Source organism: Anopheles ziemanni, chromosome 2 (assembly GCF_943734765.1).
Source record: "Anopheles ziemanni chromosome 2, idAnoZiCoDA_A2_x.2, whole genome shotgun sequence".
In the NCBI taxonomy this organism is placed as follows: domain Eukaryota; kingdom Metazoa; phylum Arthropoda; class Insecta; order Diptera; family Culicidae; genus Anopheles; species Anopheles ziemanni.
Genome location: NC_080705.1, coordinates 64,020,184 through 64,040,150, shown reverse-complemented (window position 1 = coordinate 64,040,150; position 19,967 = coordinate 64,020,184). Strand labels below are relative to the sequence as shown.

Here is a 19,967-nt window from a genome sequence, read left to right as displayed (position 1 = left end):
ATTATTTAAAATTATGGTAAATTTGTCGAAACGTGTGGGTAACAATTTTTATATGTGAATATAAACATACTTGAATGAAAAAAAAAAAAATACTGAACTGCAGTCGTAAGAAAGTTTTCAAACACATCTACTAACTTTTCTTAGCAATTGTAATTAAACGGGACTCAGTAAATAATTCAAACAATACGGAACATTGATGAAAACAAAATTCGCATTAATGAGATGCAATCATGATTTCTTACTACATTCGTTTTCCCTTTTGCAAATCTTCTAACGATACTCTGTTTTTCTCGCCCGTCTCTTTTCACCAGGCATAATCTACGTGTTGGTGTCCCTCTCCGTGGCCTTTGTGTTCGTGTTCGGACTGTTCGCGGTGTTTCGCTATCTGCGTACGACCACTACGCGCGCCACCGAAGCGCTGACGCTGCCGATCCAGTTCCAAGCCCGTGCACCTCTAAACGAAGACTTGAACCACTTGCCGGTACCCGTAAGTGTCCCCTGCTATGAACCCGCTCGAAAATAACTGTTTGATCGCAACGATTAGGGTGAGAAAAAGGGCGAAGCGTGCCTGGAACCTTCCGGTGGCACTGGCCCCCGACCCGAGGTCCATCTCGAACGTGCACAAACCGTCGAAGATCTTGCTCCGCAGGGGAAACGTCCGGGGACAGTGTCCCGCCGGTGGACCTCGCAGGCCGCTCGGTTGCGCGAGCGAATGGAAAGGGAAATAGTTGCACACGAGCTGAAATCCGTCGCGGTACTTTGCCGCAGCGCAACCGACCCGCTCGAGGCCGGCCCAAGTGAGCAGCGTGTAGTTGTTCAGCACTCCCTGGTAGACGTTTTGCAGACCGTGCGGACCGTTCTCGAACCGTGCCGGGGGGGTTGTGTCCTTCTGCATGTACCAAAGGCGAATGGCGTCGATGGCGTAGTACTGCGGAAGATACCGCTCCACCACGAAGGCCAGGTTCTGGCGCACGTTCCGGTGGTCCGGTTGAAACACGTCCTCGTTCGTCAGGCGAGCGCACGCATCCTGCCCGTAGCGTTCGCACGAGCTCAGGTGCAACCGGGCCATGCGGGACAGTTCGTCGTCCCAGACCAACTTCTTCATGTTGGCGACCCGAAACTGAACGGCAAATCGATGGCGGACACCGTTGTGCGCGTTCAGGACGTTCCTCCAAAGGGCCTCGCTTCCGAGCAGCTCCTGAAAATTGGTGCAGCTTTTCGGTGAGCGTTCCCTTTCGCCTGGCTGCCGGTGGAGGTCGAGAAAACGCCCTTGTAAATAATATTCCCACAGAGTTTTTCGGCCCTCCTCCTTACCCGCACACAAAGCGTATGCACTTCCTTCCCCGGGCACGCCATCTCGCAGTAGCCTTGCGAGCGAAAGATGGAGCTCAGATGGTGCGCCGTCTCGCCGGTGGTGTACTGTAAAACCATCAATATGCCAACGATAAGCCGCACCCGTACGACGCTGAACATCGTTCGTTTCGTTCGCTTCACTTTCGAGGGGGGAGAAGAGAAACGTTCAAACAAAACCTAACCGCTATTAGATTCACCGAAGCGAAGCAAAAACGCGCACACACAAACACTGCACAGATGGGATAAACTGTCACTCGAAGATCCTTACGTTGCTAGGCAACGGCGGTGCCGGTGGTTTCTTTGTTTTCGCACGGCTGAGACCTTTTTCTAGCGCAGGGCGGGGGTTTTGGTAGCCGAAGAAAGCACCGAAGATGGCTGTCCTGAGATCGCGCCGCCTTGCAAGACGCCACGTGCCCGTCGACTTGACAAAGTCATTCCTTTTTCGGGTTTTGCGGGTTTGTGGTTCCGATGAGAAGAAACAGACTGGCTGTTAGATAAATGAATAGAACGGTAGCCAACCAGAAGACCAGACCCGTTACAATGACCCCTTTGAAGTGAAGGGAAGGTTTTTGAAAATGAAAATGGTTGTGGGCGGCGTGTGGAACGGAAAGCGGATGCAGGGACGGCGGGTTTGCTGTCTGTCTGGAGCGATGTATGGCTTTCTATTATTGCAGAAACTCATTTCTAATCGTTTACAGTCGAGCTGAGTTATCTTCGTTCGACTTGATTGCCAAAGCGAGAGTGGCTCCCTAACCGAAGCAGAAAAAACCTTTGGCGACAACCTTTGTTTGGTAAGCGTCTTCTAGGATGTGATGAATTAAAATACACATGAATTCTTTCGCAACCGTCACGTTTATGGATGACGAAGCAAACGTGTGTCCACCGCCTGGCGTGTTTTTATTTTGACTTTCCCGGTAAACTAGTACGACGTACACTTTCTTCCAAGTGGTGCCGTTGCAACACCTTTCCCCCCTGGTGGGTGGTGCACCCTCCCACACACGTACGCGTTTGCATCGCAATCCCTATTCGGGGTCGAATTTCCACCACTTTTCACCGATTCAACAATTCCACGCAAAACGCAGTGTCGCAATTTGTTGTTGCTAAACTGAGCCGAGGAGTTGGGGGTGGGGCTGAAGCGATGCATATGCATTTTATATGCTCAACAGCTCCCCATGCTCGATGCGCCATGTTCCAAGGCCGTGTTGTTGTGACGAATAGTTGCTGCACCAACATAGCGCAACGTCGTCGTCGTCGTCGCGGCGAACGTGCAACAATTCCTAGGAATTGTTGTTTAGCTTTGTCACTCTTCTTGTTTTTCCTTTCGTTTGTACTCATACTGCAGTCTATGCTATTGGAAGGTGTGTCGTGTGTTGGGATGCATACGGGGCGATAAATAAATAGCATTCCCTTACCGGGCCAAGGAATGGCCCAGAAATAAACAGAAAGACAAACAAATGGCGTCGCTTGTTGGCGCAAAAGGAGAAGTTGAATTAAATGCAGCAAAAACACTGAATCCTACGTGTGTCCGTGTGTGAATGTTTCGACACACACACACACACACTGGGCACCTCTGCCCTTCCACGGTGGTTCCATTTCTTCCCTCTCCCGTTCTCGTGCGGGGCATTTTCCCACGCAAAAGGAACGCACGGACAAATACCATTGCCAGTGCGGGTGACGCGGCGTGTGTGACGACGGCGTGAAGCAACGAAAATAAATAAAGCAGGTCACGAGTGACCTATAACAGCGAAAGCCCGAACGCGGCCAGGGCAAGAAACCACCAGGCGCGCCACGCACTTTGCCCCGTTCCCGCGCCATGTTGGATGGCAACAGTCGGACGACAAACATGAGCGGTTGTTTGGTGGTCGCGAGGCGAAAGGCTAATTTTAATTGCCTGCATTAAAAACGATGGCAGTATTTTGAATGGTGGTAGAATAATAAATAAATTGTTTTACGGCGAGTACGATCCACGCGTCGATGGACCTCCGCTGTCCTACGGTTTAATTTCCACAACAGAAAAACAAAAAAAAACGGTTCACACGATGATGGCGATAATGTGCTGCGTTGTGAGGAACGTTGCCTTCGGTTGGGTTTTCACTGGCACCTACGATCCGCTCGGACCGTTTCAGACGTGATTGGCGGCTGATGCAACTTGCAACTGTTGCTATGGTGTTGCGATACGACGATCGTGAGAGATCGGTTTCGTTGTTCGCTGCTGAACACGATCGACGACGACCAGAGGTACCGGGCGTCTCCATCGGGAGGAGTGCGCCCCGGAAAGTATATAAATGACGATGTTTTTGACGTGGAAGGAATGTTTCAAGCTGTCACTTCTAACGTGTGCGTTGAAAGGAGAATTTCTGCCAAAAGTATCAACAGAAATAAATCAGAAGTGCAAGGATTGTCAGACCGCAAACAGGGGCTCCTATGATTTAATTGTAAAACCTCCCAGTTTTCGTTTCGAATTTATTTCGATACTGCCATGGGTCTGTTTTTGCCTACTGTTTCCTCACATTCACTAAACATCACGCTCTATTTGAAACGATTGTGACATTCTTCAAAAAACAAATGGTATCAAATTGAATGAAGAAATAGAAAACTCTAAGGCGTCCATTTCGGACTATTATTTGGTGCATCTTATTATCTGCTTAAACGTTTTCCGAACTTTTTTTACATTTAAACGACCAGTCGTAGGCCTAACATTTCAAATTCAAAAGTCACCCAACCACGAGAGTCAATTTTTCTTCTAGAAAAAGAACCAATTAGAAAAGTGTAGAAATTCAATTAACCACTGTCATCCGTTAATCGGGTCTTGTATCCGCCGCCAAAGACGGGGAGCCTGATTAAAAATTCGGCAGCCACTAATTAACCACGGTTGGCACCTTTCTCTGCGGGAGGGAATCCCATTTTTTTAATAAACGACGCAGATAGATTAACTCGGCCATTGTAGGCGTTGACCTTTCTTATTTTCTCCTCGTCGTGGTGTTCCTTTTTCGCCCAACGGTAAGGTCGGTCCCGTGTATAATTGGAGTGTAAATTCTTGATAAGACGCGAGGCCAGTCGATGTTCGATGGAAATTCAAACCCGACCGGAGACGATTTCGAGGAAGAAACCCGACACACCTGTTCTGCCGCATCTCGCAGACATCGTGTCGAGGCGCGCCAGCTACCTGAACCGGTTCCGGTGGTCGAACCGGCCGAAATAGAGACGTCCTCCTACGAGGCTTGGGCTGGTACAAGTGGTACAAGTGGTTCCTTTACGCCCTGGCGATGTGCCTCGGACATGGCACATACACGACGGGGTTCACATAAGGCGACACACAACACGCCGGCAGGTGGGCGACGCGTTCGTTTGCATCCTCCCATGGTGGAACATGTTTATTTTTCTGTCCCATCTTCGACAGCTAGTAATCGCTCACGCACTCCCCCCCCGACTTACCACTCTAACAACACCCGCGGGTCTGGTCTTGCACTAAATCGGGCAACACCAGGACGACCGAACGCGACATGATACATCGCATTCATCTTGTCGGGGGATCCATTTCTCCATCCACCGGCCTCCCGAGACATGCAGACCGATAAATTTACGCTCGTTTAACCACGCGCTGGAGCGCTGGAACGTGTTCGGTCGGGCTTGTAGCATCGATCTTCACATTTTCGTCTCTTCGTTTCGGTTCATCCCGTTGGCTTGTTCTTCAAGTGTTGAACTTCTTTCGGGCTCAGGGTCGTTAGAGTTGCAGTCTGTTAAAATTTGCAATGATTCGCCATTTATTTTTATCATCTGGATTTGTGCCTTTGCTCTTCCGTTTCGCTGCATCTTGATTCGGGCTGCCTTCCCGATGAACCGTGTTCAGTTTAATTTCAACCGATCGTTTTATTATTTTGACATTGTCCCAGTGATGAAGCATATCGTGTTTTGGAAATGTCTAACTTTGCGTATTTTTCCTCTTACTGATGCCTAATTAGGGGCTTTTAAAGGTTATAAACCCAAAATTTCATATATCCCTCTCTAATCAATCGAAATCTGAAAACTAAACAAAAAAAATAAGGAAGGCAACTAATGGTATAAGAAATGTATGATATGAGGTAAAACCATCAGTGAATTTTACTGAAAACCGATACGTTGGAAAATTATCCATTCATTTAATTCACCTTAGTCTATGTTCATCTATTCTTATCTAACTATTGCCCATATGAACTTTCAATGGTAAATAATTAAATCTATTACAAATTTCGTTCTTTTTGTGTGGAGTTTTGTGTACATTTAAAATTCGACCAATTAGTATTGTAATCTTCGATTTTGAAACTTTCCACAGATTAAGTTTATGAACTGCAGATGTTGTTGATGGTTTTTTTGATCACTATTTTTTGATAAAAACATCTAATTTTTTAAATTAAAACTCAGTTTTACTAACACAAGCAAAACAAGCACAACACAACACCTCCGGGAAATGGATAAAATATCAACCATTTTGAATAAGCCGTTATTGTAACAATTAAATTAAAAAATAACCCTCGAGTAAGGAGTTAAAACAATAACTCTTTTCTCAATCCTTTCTTCTACGAGCTAGTATTTTATAACATCAAAATTAAATGAAAATAGACATTTGTCAGTTTCAATTACTGAAGAGAAAAACCTAGATAACCAAAAGTGTCCATCTCTCATTTGACCCTTTTTTTACCAGAATAGGATAGTACGGCATCACAATGAGATGTATTTATTTTCCTTATTCCAATGCCATTTTTTCCACCCGATGAATAATTGAAATCCCCTTTGAAACATGATAACAGCTCTGGGGCCTCGTTTTCGCGCTCCGATTCATGGCTTTATTTCGTTGGGGGTTTTGTGTTTTTTCATTCTTTGGTCCGGTTCTTTCTTCAATCATCATCGCCAAAGACGCGATCAAGTGTAACAAGAGCCGGAGCGACGTCTTGGTGGTTTGGCGCTGGCATGTCGCGGCCGCATGTCCATGTGGTTTCTTTCACTGTCGAAGTGGAAAAAAAGGACGAGAGGAAAAAAGTCACCCAAAACACATACACGTTTGATTTTTCTTTCTCTGATTATTGTGTTTTTCGCCCCCCTTTCGCTTGATCTTGATTTTCTTGATCGGCCGAGTAACAACAATAAAAGCTGCATGTTTATTGACTTTAACTGTCTGGCACCGACCGCCGTTTCGTCGTTGGTCTGTCTGGCTTTAAATTTGCGCATTGTCAGTCGAAAAAGTATCTGTCTCGACCCGAAGGCCGCCCTCCTCCTAGTGGTTTCCATCCCAAATGTGAGCTCTCGGTACATTCAAACACACACACACACACACAAACGAGCAGTGGTTTTCTGCTTGCCAGTGCACTTATTGGCCGAACGGTGCAGGAACTTCTTCATCGCTTTATTGAATTTGTTCCTTTTTTGTGTTTTTGTTGTTGTTTGGCTTCGGTTGCGGTGGGGGGGTGAAGCACGCCCAACAGAATGATGGCACAAGCACTGATGATGGGGAGGGCTTTTTGGGCAGGGGAAGGCGTCTGTTGCAGACACCTCGTGTTGCGACGATCGGGCGCTCGGTTGTTGGCCATCTGCATGTGCAATTCAGCACGATTCCGTCATTTTAGCACGTTCCGTTTGTAGTTCGCTCGTGCTCAAGGGGTTTGGGGCATGCACGGTGCAGACATGACCGCTGGGGGTCTCTGGCCTCGCTTCAACCCCTCACCTCCGGCCACCTCAGCGAACGGAGGAGCTTCCATCAAGTGGCTGTCCAGACGACGACAACGGCAACACGACGTCGACGGGCGCACGCTCGCTGAACATTTTGTCCGCCGTTTCGGACGAGTTGTGGTTCCTTTTACTTCCCCCCCACCCCATTCGTGCCAGTTGTTTGGGTCGGGGCTGACCAACTGCTGCAATGGGAGCTGCCAGAAAAATGTCACTTCCGAGCCTGACAGCAGAAAGGAAGAAGAAATGGCGGCGAAAAAAAACACAACCATTCTCAAATGGCAGACGAAAAATCATTGCAAATGACGATTGCATCTCGGCTGTTTTTGGCAGCAGACCGGCCGTCGCTGGCCACCGGACACCCTCCCCCCTCCCTCTCCCTTTCCCTCTCTCCCTTAGCTCTCCACATGGGGTGACTGATTTGTCTGCAAAGATAAAGCGACAGGATTGCGGCGCAGGGACGAGTGTTGCGTTACGGTGGAGGTGTGCATGTGCGTTTGTGTGTGTGTGATTGTGTCGAAAAAGTGCATCACACACGGTGGACGACCTGATCGTCGCGCCGGATTGCTGTCAATCTTTCCGCCCCGGCAGCAAACGAGTGCCATTTTGTATTGTGTTTATCGTTCCCTTTTCCCCGTTGCGTTGTTCTTGTTTCCTCCTCTTCTGGTGACAATTTGTATTTTGGGTTAATCGGTTTGGTTCCAGTCGACGGATGAATGCAGTTCAGTGACGGGCCGTTGTCTTCAAGTCGGGCTGAAGATTATCGTGGCATGGCTTTGTCTGGCGACGTTTGTACGCCGATGGTAAACCTCTGATAAGCGCGCATTGATTTATACATCGTCATGACCTTGGGCGATTTTGGGGCTCGCATTTCTGTTGTTGCTGAAAAAACGCTGCCGAGCGTTATCTCTCATTTCAAAAGTGTTTATAAATAGAATGGACTCAAATTGAAGACAATATTTTAAAACCGAGCCTTTTGATTATCTCATCTTATTTGCTCTTGCCAAGTTGATTTTCGCTAAATGTTTCGTTAACTCTAGTAAATTTTTCTGCTTCTGATTTTTGTTTCCTTTTGATTCGTACTCTTTTCTTGAAATATCATATAGATTCAATGTTAGTTTATTGATAAAAAAATCCGTTTGAATGAAAAAAGTCTGTTGAAAAAAACCATTTTCCATCTTTTTTAATGTAGAAATCGTATAACAGTAAGGCGTAGTGATACATTATTCTGCGAACAGATTAAATATTTATAAGAATCCCTTCTAAATCTCCTGAACTGAGAATCTATGGACATAAAGCAGACTTTAATGTAAGCTTTAGTGTACATTTTCCTTCGCAAAGATGCGAAATACTGATGGGTGTTTTAAAGTAGAAAGATTTTCGTGACTTATTTTACCTATTTTATGTTCAAAAAAAAATCTTTCATGTCTTTAACACTTTTCTTTTGGTGGAAAAACAGTTCTTTAGCTTAAAAAAAATAACAAGGGCTTACAGCTAAAAATTGATGTAAAATTAGCAACAGCAGAAAGAAAAAAAATAGCGGTAGTTACCATAACTTTTTCTTAGAAGCTTTCAAACCAATGTCCGCTATGAAAGTACTATAAATATATTTATATATATATATATAAGATATATCTTCCATTCCTTGTCATCGTTTCCTGCACCAGTGGAGGACGGAAATAGAGCTGGATTGATAATCCAAAAAGAAAAGGAAAACAAAACTAGAAAATGTAACTAAACCCACTTATGGTGTAGACTTCCTGCCTACCAGTCGCGTATGAAAAGCCTGTGTGAAACCCTAGGTGTGAAAACGACCCGTTTGACTGCGTTTCACCTGTTTTGCGTGGTTGCAACTGCAACGCAATGCAACGCCATCGCACTGGGAGTGAGAGTGAGACGGACTGTGTTAAGGTCTAATCACAAGGGTGCGTGTCTATTTTTCTTTCATTTTTTTTCACTGCGCTTGCACCCAACACCGTTGCTTCAACTGGTCCGGAGCCAAATTTTCCTCTCCACTGAACCCTCCCAAATCATCCAACCCGGATCCGTAAAAAAAAACGTTTCGCCTTACACTCGGCCGACCCCTTCCCCCCACCACCACCCACCCGGTGGTGCATGTTTTTCACGTTGCACTGAAAAGTCGGAGGTATCAAATTTCATAGATCGCTACCGCCTTTCTTTCCTTTCCGCCGGCTCGGTTTTCCTCGGAGCGACCTAGAGGAGCTCTGCGTTTGTTGATACCGTTGCACCGAGCTGCAATGGGGATCGTATTTCTACCACCCTCCTCCCCCCAGAAACCTCCGATGGGGAGAGTAAAACGGGTGGGAAAAGCAAACCCACGACATGCAGCCGGGCGGAGTTTAGTTCCAGCGCGGTGTGGCTTCCCGAGAAATGGCAACATTGAACCAATTCCACTATCAAACCCAATTGAGAGCAATCAACATAATCAGGCACCCGCGCCTCGCCGAGCAGCGAAGGATGCGAAGAAATGCGTTCCGCGTGCACTAATGGGTGTCTAAAAGGGAAAGATAGAAGAAAAAACTGGGGAAGTACGTCTTCAGCGTAGGCTTCGTCGGATGCACATTTTGCACCGGCCGGACCTTGGTTTCTCGCCTCGCATGGATATCATGTGCGTAATGCCAGCCCTCCCCCGAATGTCATTCGATGCGATTATCGGAGAAAGGTACACCGTTTTTACGCCACGAAGGAAACCAACTTTCCACATCACGGGACACGCCGCGTGTTGATGTGTTTGTGGCGCATGGTTTACGCATATAATGTTCGACTAATTGTTCACAAACTGATCGCGTTCCAATGTCAATTATGGTCGATCGTACCAGGTCGCATTTAAACGCAACGCGATGAAAGCGCCGATGAACTGTTTCAATGCAGTTCTACGTCGTTGCCATTTGTTTGCTGATGGATTTGCTACTTTAGGCTGTAAAACAAAAATTACGACTAACAAGCAATTAATGGTAGAGCCTTTGTATGCCAACACGCAAAAGCATTGTTCTGCAGTTTATCACTCATGTTCTCGATAAATTAAATTTCCTATTATAGAGGGTCTGTTACTGATGGTTTATGGTGGATATCATGGATTGTTTTATTGGTCCGTTTTCACAGTATTGATTGAATAATGAGTACAATGGCATGAGTACCAATTTAGCGAATTTTGGGTAGACGGACACGGACATAATCATTTTCAACCAACGTTGGCGGTTAATTTTGGTAATATGAATTTAATGGAAATTTATTACTTGCTGGGCGGGGTCAGTTTACTTGCGCATGGTGAGGGTATGTGTGTTAACATGAATCGTTTTTATTTTTGACTTAAATGTTGACTTCCCGCGACGGTTCAGAATGGTAATAAAAGTGGTTTTACAAACTTTTTCTCTTATCAAATCATGTTATAAACTAAGAAAATAAGGTTCCCAAAGGGCACAACTCGAAACAATCGCAGCTAATTGCTTCGAGCCAAGGAATGCGAACCACGGAACCACTTGTTTTGGCCAACGCCATGTAAAAATAGCTGTAAAACCGGAAACCGTACGGGGGACGGCAGTGAAACGGACCAGGGCTTACGCGGGCCGAACAATTAGCATTCCATTAGCCGACGGGGCAATTAATTAATTAATTTGTTCATTCCCTCGATCGGCACAAGCAGCATGGCCCAAGGGAAGCCTATACGCTATCAAATTGCATTTGAATTTGGTTGCTGCTGTTGCTGCTGCAACTTTCGCATCGAAATCGCATTTTAACGCATTCCACAGACGGCATTGACGGCGAAATCGCATTCGGCTTGCATTTGGCTTTTGTGTCGAATGTCTACGTCGGCGCACCGCTATCTGGCGTGTTCCGTCTATTCCAGGGGTCGGCATACATTTCCTAAAAATAGGAGGCCAGATCATCATTAAAGTGTTTGAAACAAAATGTATTAGTTAAAAATAATCAAAATTTTGAATTTTGAATTTGGATCGTTTTTAACAAATACATTTTGGTTCGTTGTACCATTAAATGATTGTAATTGTACTTGAAATTAATTCTTTACTCAAATTATTTCATAGTGTTTTGGTTTTGCCGGCTTACACTCAGTATTAAAAATAACTCAGCTACGAGAATTTTTCAATGTTACGAGTCTTATTTTACATCGCAATGAGTATAAAACATGTATTTGTTGATCGCAGCTTTTTTGGATGCAAAGAAAACGAGGTTTTAAAGCCGGATGTTGGACGAGGCTCATGAGACTAGGAAATTTTAGCACGATAAATAATGCAAGTACGATAGAAAAAGTATAAGAAGAATTCACTTGGTATTGAATACCTCGTTCAACAATTTTAATTTTCATTTCATTTGGGAAAAAATAAAACAGACATTCTGACAATAATAAAAATTGAGATGGGTTTTTGGTATGAAGCACTAACACTAGGTAAAACGGCCCGGTTACACGGTCCAGTTACAGGACCCGTTTACTGGGCCCGTTTACAGGTCCCAGTTACAGGGCCCAGCAACACGGCCAATTTACAGGACCCGGTTGCACTGCCCAGTTACAGGACTCAGTTTACAGGGCCCGGTAAGTCGGCCCGTTGACAGGTCCCTTTTACATGGCCCGGTAATACAGCCCGTTTATAGGGCCCGGTAAGTAGGCCCGTTGACAGGCCCCGGGTGCAGGGCCCGTTTACAGGGCCTAACCTTATGGATTTAGTTATATACTTAATTTTATTCTGCGTTGGTTATTTCCATCATGTTGCAGCACCACTTTTCCTTATGTAAAAATTTTCGAAAAAATTGTCCCTTAAATCTGGAAAACGTTTCATTTCCTTCGTACTACAAACTTTGAATGAAACTGTGTAGCACGTTCACGCTTTGCTTTGTTTTATTTCGCCAAAGTAACCATCGACTACCAAAAACTCGTTCAGCGCAAGAAAAATTTCCCCTACCATCCAGCATCCATAGTATCCTTAGCAAAAGTATAGCGCCTGGGGAAACTGTAAAGTGCGTGGGAAAACCGGAGCGTAGGAATTGTGCATCTCACTTTCACGCTAGCTTCGCTCGTTCAACGGTGCTATTGCTATCTAAGCTCAAGGTAGAAATTGTTGAAATTGTCTGCATCTCGCTTACGTGCTCACTTCGCTCAATCGTACTGTCTAATGGAACCACTCAGTTAGCGGAGTTTGTATACGGGACTAGGTAAAACGGCCCGGTTACACGGGCCAGTTACAGGACCCGTTTACAGGGCCCGTTTTCAGGGCCCGTTTACAGGGCCAGGTTACAGCGCCCGTTTACAGGGCCCGGTAACACGGCCAATTTACATGGCCCGGTAAGTCGGCCCGGTGACAGGTCCCTTTTACATGCCCTGGTAACACGGCCCGTTTTCAGGACCCTTTTACATGGCCCGCTTATGGATTTAGTTTTATACTTAATTTTATTCTGCGTTGGTTATTTCCATCACGTTGTAGCACCACTTTTCGCAAGAGTAAATGCAATTTTCGAAAAAATGGTCCCTTAAATCTCGAAAACGTTTCATTTCCTTCGTACTTCAAAGTTTGAATGAAACTGTATAGCACGTTCACGCTTTGCTTTGTTTTATTTCGACAAAGTTACCATCGATTATCAAAAACTCGTTCAGCGCAAGAAAAATTTCCCCTACCATCCTGCATCCATAGTATCCTTAGCAAAAGTATAGCGCCTGGGGAAACCGTAAAGTGCGTGGGAAAACCGGTGCGTAGGAATTGTGCATCTCACTTTCACGCTCGCTTCGCTCGTTCAACGGTGCTATTGCTATCTAAGCTCAAGGTAGAAATTGTTGAAATTGTGCATCTCGCTTACGTGCTCACTTCGCTCAATCGTACTGTCTAATGGAACCACTCAGTTAGTGGAGTTTGTATACGGGATTGATTTTCTAACGGTTTGAATAAAATCAGTTGCTGGACTTTGCCGACCCCACGTTTTTGATTCACCCGGTCAGAAAATGTTTGTCTGTATTGAAAACACCTGTTTGGGTAATACTTGTGAGAAGGACATTATAAAGAAATTAGAAAAGGAATATATGCATACGAATTCAAAAACTAAATCTAACATCAACAAACCTTTTCTCGTTCCTTCCTTCCAGATGCTATCGGTACAGTCACCGGGCTGCGCGGGGATGGAGCGGCTCGGCGTTCCTGCCCGCAGTTCCATCGGATCACCACCCATGAGAGATGAACGGTAGGTACCAAACGCAACTGGTTAAAGATGCTGGAAGCAGTGGCTAATGTTCACTTTCACCATCCCATGTTTCGCTCCAGAACTCGACGGTTACGAGCAGAGTCCGGCGTTAGTGGAGGTTCGGATTCCTCCACGGGATTCCACCATCATTCCGCCGGCGTTCACAACCATAACCATGGCCATCAGCACCAGCACCAGCAACAGCAGCAGCAAAGGCAAAAGCAGCAGCAGCAGCAGCAGCAGCAGCATCACCACCACCGGTCGAACCACGAGCTGATGCTGAACAGAAGCAGCAACTTCCGGAGCAACCACAATCAATCCTACCTGTCCATTCCGTCGCACCAGCACTACAATCAGCAGCTCGGTGGTGGCAGCAGTGGCAGCAGCAGCATCAACTACAAGACTCACTACAGCAAAGCGAGCGCGTACAGTAGCAGCATCAGCAGTAGCAGCAGTACCAGCGCCTATCCCGTCACCAGCAGCTTCGCACAATGCACGCACCACGTCCCGCTGCCGGACGGAGAGTATGGACCGGACCGGGACCTGCAGATACGAACGCCGTGTCAGGTGAGTCAAATCAGGCTGCGATACAGTTTTCCTAACAATCGGTCGGTTGTTTAGATCGTTGAAGGGATGTTTGTACAATCCGTTGGTCAAAGTAACCCGGTAGAGGTTACTATCAAGATCAATGAAAAAAGAGGTCGCAGCATACCATGTAACGATCGAGAAACCGTGGGAATATTTTTGACAGTTGGTTTGAGTTTCATTTACCTCTTACTTAAGGAAGGCTGCGCGTGAGGAAAGCTGGGTGTGAGGAAGACCATGGCACTTAATTTCGCCAATCATGGCAACCAACAGGATCCATATCCCATGACTTCACGCAGAAGAGCAGTTTCTATCCGCTAGACCATGGACACTGTGATCCAGAAGTTTTTGCAAGGATCTCCCACATACTGGAAGTATGCTAACAAACACTTTCCAAAGCAACTGTCACAACAACGGTGGAGAAGAAAATAGCTTTGAATCGACCTGTCTTTTAATCGATCTTGCTTACGATCATGCTCCCCCCACATGTACAAATTCGGTGGATGACTCAACGCTGTTTAAACAGTGAGATTTCAAAAACATACCCAACATCAGCTTAGCGACTTACGCGGGGCAAAAAGCAAACGATTAGTCAGCGCGCTACCACGATGTAACCATGCAACGACCACTTCAGCCCGTGTACGTGTGATGTCACGCTCACTGAGGATGCTTTCCTCATGTGCAGGTGCATTAGTGACGTACATTCTTTCCCTGTGTGTGCTGCATTCTTGTTGTCCCGTGATATGTTTCAAGAGGAAACCTTATCTGGTGCACCTAGCGTTTTTTCCCGGATTGCATTGTTTGTGTATAGAATGTGTGTTTCCTGCGGTGTGCCTTAAGACTTTACATAACATTATGGTCCCGCATTGCCCCTGTTTGCGAGTAACCTGTTGTGGTAATAGTCATAAGACGACGTTGTGTGCAGAGGCATTTCCGCTGGACATTCTTGGTCGCATGTGTTCTGCGTGGGTATTTACTTATTTTCTCTATACTTTTTTCATGGTGCAAAGCGCTCGCCAATATTTTTTTTCCTACACTGCCGGATCCTGAGAACATGAGTGACCTGCTTTTTTAACGTGTTGTTCAATGCTTCCGGACCTAGCCAAGGATGAAATACACACACCGTGATGCACACGACACAAACACCCCAACGACCAAAGCCCCATACATCCACCGGGAAAAGAACTTCCCGACTTACGGGTATATATAGTGCGCTTCCGGCAATGCACCCCCAACTTCCCCAAGTGCTTCAAATTGCTCCACTTCTAGTCGTTGTTGACGCCATTCTGGTGCTTTTCCACTCCCCGCTGCAATGGTGCCGGGGATTTTCTTCATTTATGTAACGTCCTTCCCGTGTGGTGGCCTGACTGGTTGTCACGGGTCGACTCTTAAGTAGGCCATGGCACCACGTCCCAGTGCCTCTGAAAATTAAATCGGGTCAAACCGAACCACAGCAGAACAAGTGAAGTAAGGTAAAAAGGGTAACGTGGTTTCCAGTGCACGTCTATTGGATTTCTGAGTACTTTTTACAATAAAATGATGTAAGAGGTGGTTTTAATTGTGAAAAAGGCAATTGACTCTGAGGCAATATGGTAAATGTAAGATTCATTCATCTTTCACCTAAGATTCATTCAGATTGATTCACGAATCTTAAAACATGTATAAATCTTTCAAAGCCTTAACGAATCATCATGAATCATTCATGAAATTTTTTACTATTCTTCATAACTCTTTTATTGGCGTGGTTTAAGCTACAAACAAATGTTATCTCTTCCAATCTTTTCAATGAATAAATCTCTCTTTAAAAGATTCCTGAGTGGGGTCTGCGACAGCCGAGCGGTAGTGCCGGTTAGAAAAATCGGCCCATGAACGCCGGGGCTCGCCACCTTGACGGCGTGGGTTCGAATCCCAACAGAGATCGGACCCTCCCCTGTACGAGAGGACTGGCTATCCACGTACATATAGGGAAAAAGTCTCGTAAGCCCTTAGCGGGCAGGCATGACCAAGAGGTCGTTACACCAAGAAAGAGAAGAAGAAAAGATTCCTGAATTTCCAAAATGAAGCTCTTCGTTCGTCATTCAGATTCATGAATCTGATTGATTAAAAGACAGGTCAGGTCAAAGCTGTTTTCTGCTCTGCCAATGTCATGACAGTTATTTTTAAAAGTGTTTACAAACATACTGATGGGAGATCTTGGCAAAAAACTCTTGAACGAAGTAGGTAATTGGAAATTCTGGATCACAGTTCTTCTGTGTTCCATGGTTCTTCTGTGTCAAGTCATGGGATGTGGATCCTGTTGGTCGTCATGATTTGCGAAATTAAGTGTGATGTCATACGTAGCCTTCCTCTAAAACATATACCGAACGCCGCTTGCTTTGCTGTTGAAAAATATCAAACTTGCAGTTTTACCCCGCTTTCCTAGTTGCTTGTAAAAGGTAAACAAAACTCAAAGCAACTGTCAAACATATTCCTACGGTTTCTAATTCGTTACAGGATATGCTGCGTCCTCTTTTTTTATTGAACTTGACCATATACGACTAAAATGGGTTGTACCAAATTTCTAACACACCTAAATCTAGTTTTCATCGTCCTCCAGAAGAGTCCTTACTAACGTGTTTCTCTTTGGTTGTTTCATTGCAATCGCAGCAAGCGGAAATATCGGGCACGTGCGTGAAACCCCCACCGAACAAAACCGTGCGTGACGTCCCCGTGCAGTACCAGACCACGGATGCAATCACGGCGCACGGTACCCGCACCATCCTGTCGTCGCTGGCCGCAGCCTCAGCTTCCGTCGCCGGCGATGGTACGGCCGTCTACCTTCGCGGCGCGTTGAGCGCAACGAGCGCGAGCAACGTAAGCATCGTCGGCAGCTCGACGGGGTACCACTTCTACGGTAGCGGGTCGGGCGGCGGCAGTGGTACCATCCCCCGGCCAACCGATGGTAACCACCGACTGTCGGCAACCTCGGCTGCCAACGGCTTGAACCTAGCGTCCAGCGGGGCGGCGGTGGCTGGGAAGTCGGACAAGCTGCAGAAAATCGGACAAATTTTGCGGCTCTTCCCAGGTAACAAAACCTCCAAGTCCTCCTCGTCCTCGTCCTCCTCCTCCACGTCATCATCATCATCGTCGTCGTCGACATCCAACAGCGGTGGTATTAATAGTGCTAGTAATAATATCAATAACAACGTCCACGGTGGCAACAGTGCCGGTTCCGCGGTCGGGAATAATAATAACTACGGCAACGGTCTCCTGTATCAAGCGGTCGGCGGCAACAACAACGGCGTTAGTTGTAGCAGTAGTAGTAGCTTAGGCACGGTCAACTGTGGCCCGAACGGTAGCGTTAGTAGTAACGGTTGTAACAATCACATCATCAACAACAACGCCGGCCAGTTGAGGGCAGCGTCGGTGGCGTTGGTGGCGGGCGGGAACGGTGTAGGTCCTCGAGCCGAAGGACGCGCGAGCACTGGACTGAGTTTAGCGACGGGAGCCGGCGCAGGTATTCATAACCACAACCAGCACTACCGGTCGTCGGGAGTGGCGGCGGTAGTGGCGGCCGTGGCCTCTGGGCCCGCCGGAACCTCACCTAACCTGGCCACGTCACCGCTCGGGTCCTCCCCTTCCTCCAGCTCCTGCTCCTCGTCATCGTCGTCTGCTTCAAGCTCGTCCTCGCTAGCTTCCTCGGCGACGGTGCAGCAACGGCTGCAGTCCGGAACCGAACCTGCTCCCCCCGGTGGTCCCCCGTCGCTGCCCACCACCGTTCCCGGGAGCACCGGTGCGTGCGTCGCGCTTCCGGTCCCCGCTTCGGTCAGTCCCAGCCCGGACCCGCACGCCCATTACATGTGACCACCGTCGCTGGCGGGCGGAGGAGTTGGCGGACGCCGTGGAGGAGGCAGCGGTGGAAGGGGCAGTGCGGTCAGTAGCCTCTGAGCTGCCACCGGTTCCCCCAACGCGCCACCCCTCAACCATCACATTGATGGTGTGACGGGTGTGTGCAGTATCCTTTTACCCTCCCGAGACTCCGTTTGCTTCCATCGTGGTTTTTGTTTTTATTCAACTGACACGCTTTAAGCCCGTGGCGTAGCATTATTTAGCCAATCGATGTCGTGATACTATTTGTGATGAACGAACGAAAGGATTAGGAAAAAGAAGGATAGAGAAAGAGGTAGGGAGGGGAGCGTGTGCGGGTGTAGCGGGTTGTCGTAGAAGGCAAAGGTGTCCACCGTCGAGCGAAAGTATCGACAGGGAAGGAAACAATTGGAACTGCGGCTTCGACCAAGCGTATAAGAAAACGGTCATTTCAAACTGACATGCCACCAGACACATGTCGCATCGGTTGTTAAAAGTACAAATTTTGTCTACACCCTCGTACTATGATCTTCTAGCGGAGGTGACGTCGTGGACACGCGCTGTTGTGGAGTCCCGTTAATGCCAATTTTATGTTTTCCTACTTTCAATCAACTGTGGCCAATCCTAGTCATAGATATCGAACTGAAGACACACTCCCTCGTGTCTCGTTGGTCCTCTGCTCGCTTTGGCACTCGGACGATCTGTTGGGCGACAGTGTTCCCTTTGAACTTCGACACCACCGTGTGGTTGGCTCGGTTGATTTGACCGGTTGAAACTCAACTCGTTTGGCGTCCGTTTTTTCCCGTTTTTCCTCCGACGATGGCCTTCTCTCCATGCCTGCCTCCATGTTGCCATGTACTCAGTTTAGTAAAACCAGCAAACGGTAAACCGACCTTACTCCCGCTTCTTCACAAGAATTGTACGCCCAGTGAAAAGGACATCAACCTAAGGAAACACACATGCGCTGTAAACGCGCACTGGAATAAATGGACATATTAAGGAATATTAATATTGATAATCGTAATTACAATTATTGATAGAAACCAGTGCATGTGAGGCAGATGACAAAAAAAACTAAAAAGAACCCCCCCCACACATACACACACAAGTTCTGAACCAAGCGTCAGAAACAACCGAGCTGTACATTTTATGCGCGTATCTTAAGATTTCTAAACGTAAATTAAAACTATATCTATATTTTTAACTCTAACCATAGGTAAAGCAAAGGAGGGGGGGGGGGGGAGGTAACGGCTTAACAACGCCGGCCAGAACAGTCGCGTTGAGGTCGCTGCCGCAGAACATTTGTAAAAAGTATAAAATTTAAACAAAACAAATTCTATGTGCAACAATTATTCATTAGAGACTAGTAGGTATGACATTTACCCCCACGAAAGGGTGGCGGCACGGTTCCTAAACGGGACGGCTCTAGGAAATGGGAGGTACTACGGTGCGGTCAGATATATAGTAGCAAAAACAAGAAGCAGGATAGAAAAAAATCAGGGGCATCTCTCTTCAACAGCTTTCTTGTGCAAACCAACCAAAATGAAGAGGACCGCCAAGAATATAATCGTCAGGGTGAACGAAAGGGTGGCTGAGTATCGATAGCATATGTGTGTGTGTATGTGTGTGTGTGTGTGTGTGTCGAATGGAGTAGCGAAAATGTTTCTTTCTGTTATAAGTTGTATTATTTAAGTAAATCAATATTTTCTCAATATCCGGAACGGCCGGTGTTGTGAGAAGGAATGCACGCTCGAAGCAAGGAAGGGCTTGGTTTTGCGCTGGTAGGTTATTGCAAAGGGAAGAAAAAAGAAATATGGCGAGTAAAAACAAAGAGACATGTAAATGTTATTTAAAAAACAAAAAGAACAAATCTTTCAAAGACTATTTCATAGGAAAGAAAGGAACAGTATGGTATGTGTGTTTTTGCATGTATGTGTGTGTGTGTATCGGTATGACAAGTTAATAAACAAAATCACTACGACACAACGCTTTACCACAGTCCTCTGCTCATAACTACAATAGGGAAAAGAAACCAACCTCAAAACAAAATTGGTCAAAACAATAGCCACTATCCTGATGGCAACGCCAAGTGGGACAAAAAAACCAAACCACTACAATAACTACTACTTTAACAATACAAACTAGAGCTAACACTAATAATATTACCAATTTGAACAATTCACAAATGGAACTGCGATAACGGTAAGAAAGTTTGGTAATTACACTACAATAATTCCTGCCGTTATGCTTCTTAGTGTCTCGTAACGACTGATGCTACC

The 19,967-nt window shown here is 46.4% G+C and overlaps 1 protein-coding gene across 1 annotated transcript; it reads left to right on the top strand.

Annotated features, from left to right (window-relative positions):
* Positions 1-367: 367 nt before the first annotated feature.
* Positions 368-17,685, top strand: LOC131294081 (uncharacterized protein DDB_G0271670-like). The gene is made up of 5 exons (XM_058322127.1): positions 368-487; positions 13,163-13,257; positions 13,410-13,491; positions 13,534-13,824; positions 16,489-17,685. The coding sequence occupies exons 2-5, from the start codon at positions 13,163-13,165 to the stop codon at positions 17,683-17,685; spliced, it is 1,665 nt and encodes a 554-aa protein (XP_058178110.1). The 5' UTR covers positions 368-487.
* Positions 17,686-19,967: the final 2,282 nt, after the last annotated feature.

Coding starts and splice junctions, on each gene's coding strand:
- LOC131294081 (XM_058322127.1), top strand. CDS start 13,163: ATGCTATCGGTACAGTCACCGGGCTGCGCGGGGATGGAGCGGCTCGGC. Junction 13,258..13,409: donor CCACCCATGAGAGATGAACG/GTAGGTACCAAA, acceptor CCACCATCATTC/CGCCGGCGTTCACAACCATA. Junction 13,492..13,533: donor GGCAAAAGCAGCAGCAGCAG/CAGCAGCAGCAG, acceptor AACCACGAGCTG/ATGCTGAACAGAAGCAGCAA.